We start from the raw sequence: 12,561 nt of genomic DNA, 5'->3' as shown, positions 1-12,561 counted from the left end.
ACTCTTCCATTTGTCAGTTGTATTTGTTGTATACAGATAATACTGATGCTGGGTATACATGATACAGATGTACAGTAGGCTAAAAGAATGTCAGAAAGGCATGTGTGGCACAAAAAAATAAAAATAGCCTAATAATACAATGATAAGTATACAATGAAATGTATACTTATATATAAGTATATATATAAATATATTATATATGCATATCTGTAGCCCTAGTCATGTGAGATCCATAGTTCAGTGCCTAATAAATGTCTTTTTTCAAGATAAAACTGCACATTTTAGAGTAGCCTTTTATTGTCAGCAGCCCAAGGCACACCTGTGCAATAATCATGCTGTTTAATCAGCATCTTGATATGCCACACCTGTCAGGTGGATGGATTATCTTGGCAAAGGAGAAGTGTTCACTAACATGGATTTAAACAAATTTGTGAACAAAATTTGAGAGAAATAAGCCTTTTGTGTGAATAGAAAACGTCTTAGATTTCTTATTTCAACTCATGAAACATGGGAGCAAAACCAAAAGTGTTGCGTTTATATTTTTCTTCAGTATATATATAGTTCTTCCTTTTTTGGGGGTTATAGGTAAGTTAAATATCATGTGACCACCTGATTGTAGATGTGATGTCATTTCCTGCCTGTGCATACTGTATATAGCCCGTCTTTTCTTCACGTGGGTGTTTACCTGACCAAGACCATGCTGGTCGAAATGTTGCATCAATACATTTTTTGGGAGCTTATAGTATATTCAGTGTGCGGACATCTTCCTTGCCTCCCTAACATAGACCCTAACATTAAACTAAATATTGACCCTAACATTAAACTAAATATATCATGTATTTCCCAGAGTGCTCCTGTGACCGGCGAGGTACGGAGGTCACTCAGTGCCCCCTGGGGAGTCCGTGTTTCTGCGACGCCCGGACGGGACAGTGCCCCTGCAGGACGGGCGCTGCGGGCGTCCTCTGTGACGAATGTGACGACGGATTCTGGAACATCGGCGGGGCGTCGGGCTGTCAGCCTTGCAACTGCGATCCTGCCAACGCTCTCTCCAATATCTGCAACAAGGCAAGACTTCCACAACCTACCGGGTATCTGTAGAGCTTTGAAGGATGTGGTGAATTACGCATCTGTCATCCAATGTGGGCACCTAGATTCAGTCTTGCGCAACTAGCATCACCAAACTGGTTGGCTATAACTCGGTAGGCTATTCCACACAGCTTCCAAGTTCAGAGGAGTGGCACTGTAAAAAATTAGCAAAAACTCAAATCACACCGGAATTGTCCCCTGATAACACTGATACATATAACACCTTTACAGATTGAATCCTTGATATTTTACAAAATATGGATTGATGAACTTCATTTAATGATTTTCCCATAGGATGGATATATAGCATTTTGGAAATGAACAAAAGGTTGTAAATGTTTTCTCCAGGTGACTGGACAGTGTCCGTGTCGTCCAGAGTTTGGAGGAAGACAGTGTGATGAATGTGGGGAAAATCACTTTGGGAATCCTGACCTGCAGTGTATATGTAAGTGATGCCAACAGACACCAAACTCATACGGTACACCAGTGTGCTGAACGCAATTCACAACCAATTTAATTGGCAGGTATAATAAATATACAGCCTGGGATTATACAGGACAACAGACACAGTACATACTGACACACATGGTACAGGACAACAGACACAGTACATACTGACACACATGGTACAGGACAACAGACACAGTACATACTGACACACATGGTACAGGACAACAGACACAGTACATGCTGACACACATGGTACAGGACAACAGACACAGTACATACTGACACACATGGTACAGGACAACAGAGTCTAGAGACTAACATAATAGTACATCCTGGCAGCAGACAGTAGACTTTATCAATCTAAATATATCCATTAAACATTCTTCATTCTTCAAAAATCATTTTTTCCTTTTTTTTAGCTAATTTTGTACTTGCCAAAGCTGGTATAAAAACTGCAGTTGTTATGCAAACAAAATATGGTCTCCCCATATCACATTTTATCAATATTAAATAGATAAGAATGCACATTTGCATGTCTGTACACATTTCTGTACATATGGTTTTCCATGTAAATCTGACAATATGATCAGTTAACAATATCAATTGAACATGTTCTGTTTGTTCTGTTCTCATCTCTGTCCTAATCATTTAAATTTCATCTGGTCTTATCTCTCCTAGCTTGTGACTGTAACATGGAGGGAACGCAGCGTCCGGCGTGTGATCCCGACACCGGCGAGTGTCTCTGTCGCGTAGGTGTCACGGGTATCTTCTGTGACGAGTGCGCCCCCGAGTTCGACTCGGTCTTCCCGGCCTGCGCGCCGTGTCACGCCTGCGCCACGCTCTGGACCGAAAACGTCACCGACGTCAAACGCGCCACCCAGAGGATGCAGACCTTCATCCCTCGCCACGGCGACGACGTGCAGCCTGGATACAGTCACCGCTGGCAACGGATGCTGGAGATGCACTCCAAGCTGGACTGGCTGGTCAACCTGACGGGACGCTCCATTCCCAAGGTGGAGAAGGTGGAGAAACTGTGTCTGAAGATCGGGTATGTTGTGTGGTGGTAATTAATTGTCAATTGTTAAATTTGTTATTGTTAAACCTGTTTTCCTGAATGCACCTGTTTGGATTTGGAGGAATACATTATCAGTATAGGAGGAGCTGGCTTCAGTCATCACTCAAGCTGTTTTTTATATAAACCACATTTTTCCAAACTTCTCAAATTGTTTCTCCCACACAGGAAGCTGAAAGACAGCATTGATCCCAACTTAATCCTGATCGACCCATCCCCGCTCCTGAACACTGAAATGGACAACATACTGCATGAGTTCAAGAAGCTGCTGAACAACTTGAAAGACAAAGTCATCGATGAGCCGGAGGTGGATGAAGAGGAGGTGGAAGGTACAGTGAAGCCGCATCGTCTGGCCGGTGGACATCTAATATCAGTTCAGTCAGAGACACTTACTTTAAAGGAGATTGGACCATTATAGCACTAATGGTTATATACAATAGTTGTATTTGGCGGAAAAGGCTCTGCTCTTGAGGATGCTCCCTAGTGAATCCAAGCAGCATGTGAGAGATTCTGCAGGGAGCGCAATAAACCCCCCCAAGGCATATAATAGTAGACATATCATTAATAATATGAACCAACATAAAGGATAGAGATAGCTTGCACAAGCATCCTGGGAGCAGATAATACAGGAGGAGGTTGGGGTGGTGGAAGGAATTTGCATTGACTTGGGTCAACAGCAGCGGCATGAATGAACGGCAGTGTGAGCTGGCAGATTATAAAGACCGCCTCATGTTGTTTGAATGTGATTGGTGATGAGAGTCAGCTTGGATTGGACAACTGATAGCCAATCAGCTGATGGCGTGCACGATTTCAGTGTTCTGCCTGAACTAACGCGATGCTTCATTTCTGTGATTATATGAAGAGTTCTGTTCCAGATCCATATGTCCATTTTGCAACAAAATCATTACCTGAAATTCATTATTCAACTTACTTATTAAAAACATAGGCATTCCATCTCTAAAATAGAGGTTTTGTCTACCTTGAGTTACCTACTATCTTTAAAAAGTACCATCATTTTCTGAGAGTGACAGTCAATTTTTTAAATGGTGGATATGTCATTTTGGAAAAAATATCTTCTCAAATCATATGTAGTTCCTTCTTTAATTTTCCTCTCTATTTTCTCTGTGCAGTCTTTCCTCTCCATTAACTGTAACAACAGCAAAGTTGGCAGTGCCATGAAATTCCAATGGGTGGGGAGTTTTGTTCCAAAACAAACTACGAGCTGAAAAGTGGGTTTTGAAAGCCAGAAATCTCAGTCCCTGGTCAAGTAATAAGTCACTGGTATTGATCAAGAACCCTATGAAGCCCTAATGATATATTATGGTAATTTTGTGGTATGGGGTGGGAAAAATCTTACTTATTGCCCCTTTAAGTATCCAGAGAAAACTGACTTTAGCATTACAATCTGCACTAGAACCATAACTGGGCCCAAAACAGAAACACTTGTGGAACCAAGCACAACTGCAGCATAAAATTACAGAGGAGACATCTTGTGCAATCATTTCTGACCTCATCATCGATTTTGACGTTTCACCGTACCTTCATGTTTCAGAGCTGATGGATGAGATAAGGAAGCTTCATAAAGCGTTCATGGCGGAGGAGAAGAGGGTGAGGAACGCTAACAAGGCGCTGGAGGACTCGATGGACAAACGACAGGAGATCAAAGAGAAGCTGGCCAGCTGCAGCAGCAGAGGAGACATGACTCAGCTGGAGAAGAAGGTCAAGGCGCTGAGCGTGGCCGACCTCAACGAAGACGTGAGCGTTCATCTGAAATCATTGTTTTTTCACTGTTTCTAGATTCATTCAGCACCGCTGAACCCCACCGCTGCTAGAGAAAACGTCAAATTAGAACAACAGTGGAGTTATTTGCGAAAAATATCCTGTAAAATGCAAAGAGGTGTAGTTCTGAATGTTCTGAATTTTCTTTTAGTGTGAAAATGGTTTTAGCACTTCAACCCAGACTAGAACCGTAACTGGCAGCAAACAGGGATGGGTGTGGAAATAAAATTAGCCCCGAGCACGACTGCTGCATAATGTAAAAACAATAATGTAAAACACTTGTTTTTATATTACAGTTCCTTCATTTCTTCACTCCCAAGTCATTTATATCACACCAGTCAGGAGATACAAGAAACAGTCATTTTTTAGTTCCTCTAAGTAGTATACTGGTCAGATTAATTATGTAGTCATATTTGTTGTATTGCTATAAATGCTATGAATATTATTGTACAAACCAGTTTTTGTTTCAGTAAGTTCTTGTTCACTCCATTCTTGTCCACCATGATCTAGACAAGAAATCATCTAGAAATCATCTTAAAAGGTTTCTGCACTCAAGAGGATGCTAAAAGTCACAGACTCTGCAAAACAATTGTTTTAATTGCAGAAAAGAAAAAGAAAAAATGTTTCTGTGTTCAAGGCATCACAGGACAGTGGCAATATAATACCCTGCAGTGGTTCTCAAAACTTTAGGCTCGTGACCCTTAAAACGAAGCGATGTCTATCTACGAAAAGACATGATAATACATTTGTATAGTAGAAACCTGGTTGTCCATGTTGTGTCTCATGCAGATCTGCGGAGCGCCGGGCGATGAGGAATGCTCCAGATCAAAATGTGGAGGCGCTCTCTGTCGCTTCCCCCTGGGAAAGAGAAAGTGTGGCGGTCCCAACTGCAGAGGAAGCGTCCCGCTGAGCCACAATGCTACAGACACAGCAGAGAAAGTGGAGGACGATATTAATGACCTGCTGAACAAAGTGCAGGACTCCAAAAATAAGGCAAGTTACCAGACGACTGGTGTATGTTTTTAAGAGAGATTGGGAAGTCCACTCCCCGTAGTGTTTTTCTATATTGAGACAGACATTCACCAAGAGGTTAGAGATGCAGGCTTGTAACTTGAAGCTTGCCATTTAAATCCTTGCTCCTTTAAATCCTTAAATACTTAACCCCCACAAGTAGAACTTCTCCAGCTCTAACCCTGTCTCCTGTTTCAGATCAATGATGCCAGACAGGTGGCTCTGGACACCAAGGGCCTGGCAGACAAACTTCAGGACAGGATCAACGACAAGAAGGAAAACTTTGAGAAGGAGAAAAGCAAAACCAAGGAACTCATCAAACAGGTCAAGGAGTACCTGATGGGTCAGTATGACAGATACTGAACACACTGACTACTGATGGGTCAGAACTGAACACACTGACTACTGATGGGTCAGTATGACAGACACTGAACACACTGAGTCAGCTGGGTGGCCTAGAGTTTAGAAACTGTCCTTCAACTGGATTATCTGGGTTCAAACCATAGGGTTCAAACGCTGTTCTGCAGCTGATCAGGTGTCTGGAGGGGGAAAACCAAAAGAGAATTTCCCTGAGAGGATCAATAGCGCGTCATTAGTATTATTATACTATATGCATACTACTTACTATTACATTATATAAATGTTTCTGCTACTTTTGCAAACTAGTCCCTGGATTTTTCTGTGATTAGAACAAAAGTGGTGTTGATAGAATCAGTGGAGGCTGAACTAAGTGTAGGATAAATAATTATTTATCCTACACTTTTCAATCACCCTGATTTCCAGTTTGTGGGTGTGGTGTCTTTGACATTTTTCAGGAATATTTCACGAATGCTTTGTCCAATCCAAACGAAAAATTGTTTATATCCTCAACCGTTTGTCCCAGGAATCTGAAATGTTCTGAACTGGAACTTGGTGTAAATCCTTATCAGGCTATACAAAAATAAAGTAGTACAGTAAAAAAAACATGGCTGCCATCAGCCAATGAAATTTGAGCACGCTTAGCTCAGAAACCGTAATGCCTAACTGCTTGCGGCTATATTTTCAACATAGGTTGGACTATCACAAAACTTTTTTTGTTTCCCCCCTCTGGCTCAGCAACTCCAGAGTTGGCCTTGAGGTTAAAGCACAGGTCTTCAAAGCACAAGATTGTGAGTTAAATTTGGGACTCTCATGCGGACACAGTTCATGCGCCTGTGAACTTGTACCACCACCCATGTCTGCACCTTGATTCATGACAATAGAGCCCTTAAAGTTATTTGACCCAGTGATGTATTCCCTCACCAACAGATGAGATGGTTCCACCAGAGGACATTGAGAAGATGGCCAGAGCCGTCTTGGCCATCCAGCTGCCAGGATCCCCGGACGAGATCCGCTCCATGATCAACAACATCAAAAATCTGCTCTCCAACCCCACAGACTTCAAGGAGGATCTGAAGAGGCTGGATGAGCAAGCCAAGAAAGCCAAGGATCTGCTGGAGAAAGCCCGGGATCTCAAGTTAGCACACTAGGAAGACATGGGTTGTGTTTCTTATGCCAAGCTCAGACGACTCTTCTTCTAAGTCTCTTCCCTGTGAGAAGAAAGTGTAGAAGAAGAGTGGCTGCCTTTTTTAAGAAATCCATATGAAAACAAGGACAAGCCACAGAACGGCAAGATTTTATACTTTATTGTAAATACTTTCAAACAATATGATTTACTTATGTAACAGAAAAGGGTTCAAGGACCCCAGAAAGCTTGTCAGATTGGCTAAATTCGGTCTGTAAACCTTGCCCACTCATAGTCAAAGTTCCTGTACGATCAAAAAACCAAGGTTTTTAATGCAAGGACTTGGGACTGGAAACCACGCAGTGTAGGGCCAGTCCCAACGGGGCTAAGACTGCAGGCACAGATAGGTACAGTGAGACTCCTGTCTCCCTCTGTTTCCACACTAGGAAACAAATCTGTACAGTGTGAAGGAAGCGTTATATAAACATTAATTACCTTACTTCTCTGTGGAGGATAGACCACCCAGATAGCGTCCTCTTCAACAACAAAACACTGCCAACAGCACAACAGCTCTAACATACTACACATCATAAAATACATATTCTCTGTGTAGTCTGAGCTTGGCATAAAGGGGTTGAACTCGGCTTTTAATGAAACTTACTTACTTACTCTACTGAAATTGAGTTCAGTTGCCTGAACACTGAAGGTGCATTAAAGGGGAAATTTCATAAAATTTTAGCTTTAAGTGCAAAAGTCGACATTTTCCTGAAAATTCACATTCCAATTCCTAAATATCAAATTTTTCTCTTGTTTTGTGGCTTTAAAAGTAGTGCGCTTTGAAGATCAAGCTCAAAATGCAATCCAGTGACATCAGTGAACTACACTGCCTGTAACAGATGAAAGAAAATGTTATGGACAGTGATGTTATGTTTTTCATAATTTCTAGATGTTTACTACAGGAAAGTGACAGTGCATAACCCAATGATGTCACTAGCTTGATCTTCAGAGTTCATTACTAAAAACTCAGAAAACAACAGGATAAATGGGATCTTTTTGGAAAATGTCGACTTTTGCAGAATAACAACTATTTCAATGGAATTTCGTCACTTGAGGTCTTTAGATTTTCAGTGGAAGTGGTGAGGAGTGGTGTGAATGTTGCAGCTTCCTGTTTCCAGGGACAGGACCAAGGACATTGATGTGAAAGAAATCACCAAAGCCATTTATGATGCAGAGAGGGCGCAGGACAAGGCCAACGACGACCTGGAGGACGCCAGCCGCAACAAAGACAAGGCTGCAGATCAAACCAAAGATGTAAATATCAGTCGTCATTTTCTCTCTCTCTTCCTCTCGCGGTGTTGTTGTCCATCATGAAAATGCCTTTGGCTCATCATACACAGTTTTTGTTTGTACACCTATATCTTTCAGTTCATTTCTTTAAACTAAACTAACAAACAAGCTAAATTCATTTCTTTCTATTTGTGCCTAAATATTGGTTAAGATAACATTCAAATTGCCAACATTCAATTTCACTAATCACATAAAAATTCAGAACACATAATTCAAATTCAGCTGTCTGGTGACACAAATCTCCGCCCGTAATCCACCCATCCACCCATCCATCCATCCATCCATCCATCCAACCATCCATCCATCCATCCATCCATCCATCCATCCACCCATCCAACCATCCATCCATCCATCCATCTATCCATCATCCATTCACCCATCCATCCACCCATCCATCCACCATCCATCCATCCATCCACCCATCCAACCATCCATCCATCCATCCATCCATCCACCATCTATCTATTCATCCATCCATCCATCCATCCATCCATCCATCCATACATCCACCCATGCATCCATCCATCCACTCATCCATCCATCCATACATCCACCCATCCATCCATCCATCCACCATCTATCTATTCATCCATCCATCCATCCATCCATACATCCACCCATCCATCCATCCATCCACTCATCCATCCATCCACTCATCCATCCATCCATACATCCACCCATCCATCCATCCATCCATCCATCCACCCACCCACCCACCCATCCATCCATCCATCCACCCATCCATCCACCCATCCATCCATCCATCCATCCACCATCCATCCACCCATCCACTCATCCATCCATCCACTCATCCATCCATCCATACATCCACCCATCCATCATCCATCATCCATCCACCCACCCACCCATCCATCCATCCATCCATCCATCCATCCACCATCCATCCACCCATCCACCCATCTATCCATCCACCCATCTATCCACCCACCCATCCATCCATCCATCCACCCATCTACCCATCTACCCATCTACCCATCCATCCATCCACCCACCCACCCATCCATCCATCCATCCATCCATCCATCCATCCACCCATCCATCCATCCATCCATCCATCCATCCATTCACTCATCCATCCATCCATATGTTTAAACATGTTTCAGACTCCATTCTGACCCACAGATTACAGAGAAGCTGAACAACATTGAAAAGAACCTGAAGAAGTCTCCTGAAGACCTGCTGGATGAGATCGAAGCCCTGAAGAACAAAACAGAGATGAACCGGGAGCAGGCCAGAGAGGCCAAGCAGGCGGCAGACTCCGCCTTAGCCAACGCTGCAGACGCCCAGACTGTAAGCTGCAGCCACACACCGTCTTTTCATCTTGGTTTAGATACCATGCATTTTAAGCTATTGATTATGAATAGTCTGTTTATACTAAAGGTTTGTTATTTTAAGCAGTGGTAGAAGAAGTACTGAGATCTTTTACTTAAGTAAAAGTAGCAATACAACAATGTAAATATACTCCATTACAAGTAAAAGTCCTGCATTCAAAATCTTACTTAAGTAAAAGTACATAAGTATTGGCAGCAAAATGTACTTAGTAAGTATCAAAGTAAATGTACTCATTATGCAAACTGTCCCCATTTAGAGAGTTATATTTTTCATAAATTATTGGAATATTAATACTGATTTATTGACATACATGTACATGTAAGCAGCATTTTAAAGTTGTCAACGTGAAGCTAATCTTAACAATTTAGCTTTACTTTTGGGTAGTCTAATCTATAACAATGCTATTTTATAGTTATTTTATAAAGATGATCAAATGTTTTAAATGTAAAATATTGATCTGAAAAGTAACTAGTAACTATAGCTGTGAAATAAATGTAATGGAGTAAAAAGTACAATATTTCCCTCTAAAATGTACTGAAGTATAAGTACAATTTCTGTACCTTAACTAAACAAGGAACTGTTTTAATAAGTGAGACAAAGGTGTCAGATAATATGTCATGTGATGACAATAAAAAGGTCAATTTTGGGGGGAAAAAGACCCGGTCCCTTCCCCAGCTGGCTGCGGCCCTGCTGAGGCTGAGGCTGATCTGGTCCGCATATGTAAAAGAAGCAGGCTGGGAAACAAACATGCAATATATTCAGAGGAATTATCAGTCTGGTCAGTCAAGTAACACCAACGCAGCTAATGAAGTGTGCGACGTACTCATTAAGTTACATTCTATTTCTGTTTCTGTTTATTTATAAGGACAACACACATTAATCAACATTTCCATAATTTTCAACTGCAGTCTTTTGGCAAGATGTTTTAAAACCTATAAAGTGATACATTCATTCACATTATTGTTGTAGTTGAGGATTCTTAGAGTTTGTTTTTTTCTGATATGTTTTTCCAACAGGAGCTGGAAGACGTGAAGAACCTGTTTGATGTTTTAAAGGAGAAAAACTCCAACCAGACTCTGCAGGACGAGGCGAGCGAACGGCTGAAGAACATAACGATGGAGGCGGAGAAGATTAAAAGCAAAGTAGAGGACAAACTTAAACAAATTGAAGGTAGACATTCCAAGAGATTTGAGTTTCTTTCACAGACAGTGCTTTCATTAATTATATTTGTTGTATACGATTGTACATGTTTATCTTATTGGCTTTTAGTTACTGTTTTATTGTCTCTCATTCTGTAACTTTGTAAGTGTATGTTTTTAACTGCTTATTTGCTGTAGAACTAACAGCCACTATTATTATTATTGTAGTAGTAGTAGTAGTAGCAGTGGTGGAAGTACTCAGATCTTTTACTTAAGTAAAAGTAGAAATACCACAGTATAAAAATACTCTATTACAAGTAAAGGTCCTGCATTCAAAATGTTACTTAAGTAAAAGTACAAAGGTATTAGCATCAAAATGTACTTAAAGCAACAAAAGTAAAAGTACTCATTATGCAGAATGGCCCATTTCAGAATAATACAGTATATATTATATTATTGAATTATAATTATTGATGCATTAATGTGTAAGCATCACTTTAATGTTGCAGCTGGAAAAGGTGGGGCTGATTTCCACTACTTTATATACTGCTGGGTAGCTTACAGTAATCTATAATAATACATCACAATTTATTAGTTGATTATATTTTGTATTAATAATCTGAATCTGCAAAGTAACTAGTAACTTAAGTTATCAAATAGAGGTAGTGGAGTAAAAAGTACAATATTTCCCTCTGAAATGTAGTGGAGTAGAAGTATAAAGTAGCATAAAATGGTAATACTCAAGTAAAGTACAAGTACCTCAAAATTGTACTTAAGTACAGTATTCAAGTAAATGTACTTAGTTATTTTCCACCTCTGAGTAGTAGTAGTAGTATTTTCTCATGGAAAGGTTTCTTGTTGCTTTCTTTCTGTCTCGGTTGCCAGATTTGGAGAAGAAGATCCAGGATTTAATCAAGAGTAAAGAGGACAAGGCGAAGGAGGTTGCCATGTTGCTGGAGACGGTGGATTCCCTCCGGAAGGAGATCGCCAAGCGGGTAGAAGGATACATTCACTGCACCTCCTAGGCCTCAGGAACACAAGTCAGCACAAGTCAGAAAATCCTGTCATCATCTACTCACCCTCATGCCAAATTAAACACAGGTGAAATTTGTTAGTCCATATAACACACAGGGAGGCTGCCAGCACAACTTGGTAGCAGCCTTCTCCAAAACAACTGAAGTCAATGGGGACCTGTTCTTTAGAGCTCCAAAACAAAAACAGCCAAACAATCACACTGTGAATAGAAAGACCTATACACCATTATTTGTTGCAAATCAATCAGCTGTAGTTAAGATTTGCACTAAATGATGGTGTAAATATACTGTAGGTCTTTTTGGAACTCTGAAGAACTGGTCCCCACTGACTTCAGTTGTTTTGGAGAAGGCTGCTATGGAGTTGTGCTGCAGCCTCCCTGTGTGTTATATGGACAAACTTCACCTGTGTTTCAACTGGCATGAGGGGGAGGAGATGATGGCAGAATTTCCATTTTTGGGTGAACTATTCCTTTAAGCTTTAACTGATGCTGTTATGCAGAGAGACTTACAGCGATACTGCAACCGGACACATTAACTGACACATTTGAAGTTGTGGGGATCGAACCTGAGATGATTCTGTTACAGGACGGCTTCCTACCTGCTAGACCCCCCGCTGCCTCGATCCTTTATATCTGCAACACTGTTTCTGGTGTAATCCAGTCAGTATTTTTTAGAGATTTCTGAAAGCTTTCCCAGACCAAATGAAAAGCATTTAGGAAACAAGTAAACATGTCGACCCCCATGAATGAAGCAGGAAGCCTTTGGGCCAATCAGTGACAAGACGCAGCATCCCTCCAGTCGGACCAG

General features: G+C 41.2%; 1 protein-coding gene across 1 annotated transcript in view; it reads left to right on the top strand.

Moving 5' to 3' along the window:
• The window catches only part of lamb4 (laminin, beta 4), a 41,034-nt gene extending 29,231 nt beyond the window's left edge, over positions 1-11,803 (top strand). The window contains exons 24-35 of the mRNA XM_071542164.1: positions 848-1,065; positions 1,435-1,531; positions 2,215-2,584; positions 2,777-2,937; positions 4,161-4,363; positions 5,177-5,380; positions 5,597-5,741; positions 6,686-6,893; positions 8,057-8,192; positions 9,372-9,539; positions 10,598-10,751; positions 11,606-11,803. Of these exons, the coding sequence (XP_071398265.1) occupies positions 848-1,065; positions 1,435-1,531; positions 2,215-2,584; positions 2,777-2,937; positions 4,161-4,363; positions 5,177-5,380; positions 5,597-5,741; positions 6,686-6,893; positions 8,057-8,192; positions 9,372-9,539; positions 10,598-10,751; positions 11,606-11,745 (2,204 nt within the window). The 3' untranslated portion in view covers positions 11,746-11,803. The remainder of the gene's footprint in view (positions 1-847; positions 1,066-1,434; positions 1,532-2,214; positions 2,585-2,776; positions 2,938-4,160; positions 4,364-5,176; positions 5,381-5,596; positions 5,742-6,685; positions 6,894-8,056; positions 8,193-9,371; positions 9,540-10,597; positions 10,752-11,605) is intronic.
• Positions 11,804-12,561: the final 758 nt, after the last annotated feature.

Source organism: Centroberyx affinis, unplaced genomic scaffold (assembly GCF_046629955.1).
Source record: "Centroberyx affinis isolate AG114_WGS23_722 - 3 ecotype Tasmania unplaced genomic scaffold, CSIRO-AGI_Caff_v1 ptg004027l_1, whole genome shotgun sequence".
NCBI classification, from domain to species: domain Eukaryota; kingdom Metazoa; phylum Chordata; class Actinopteri; order Beryciformes; family Berycidae; genus Centroberyx; species Centroberyx affinis.
The sequence above is the reverse complement of the archived record's forward strand: the minus strand, read 5'-3'. Positions and strand labels throughout refer to the sequence as shown.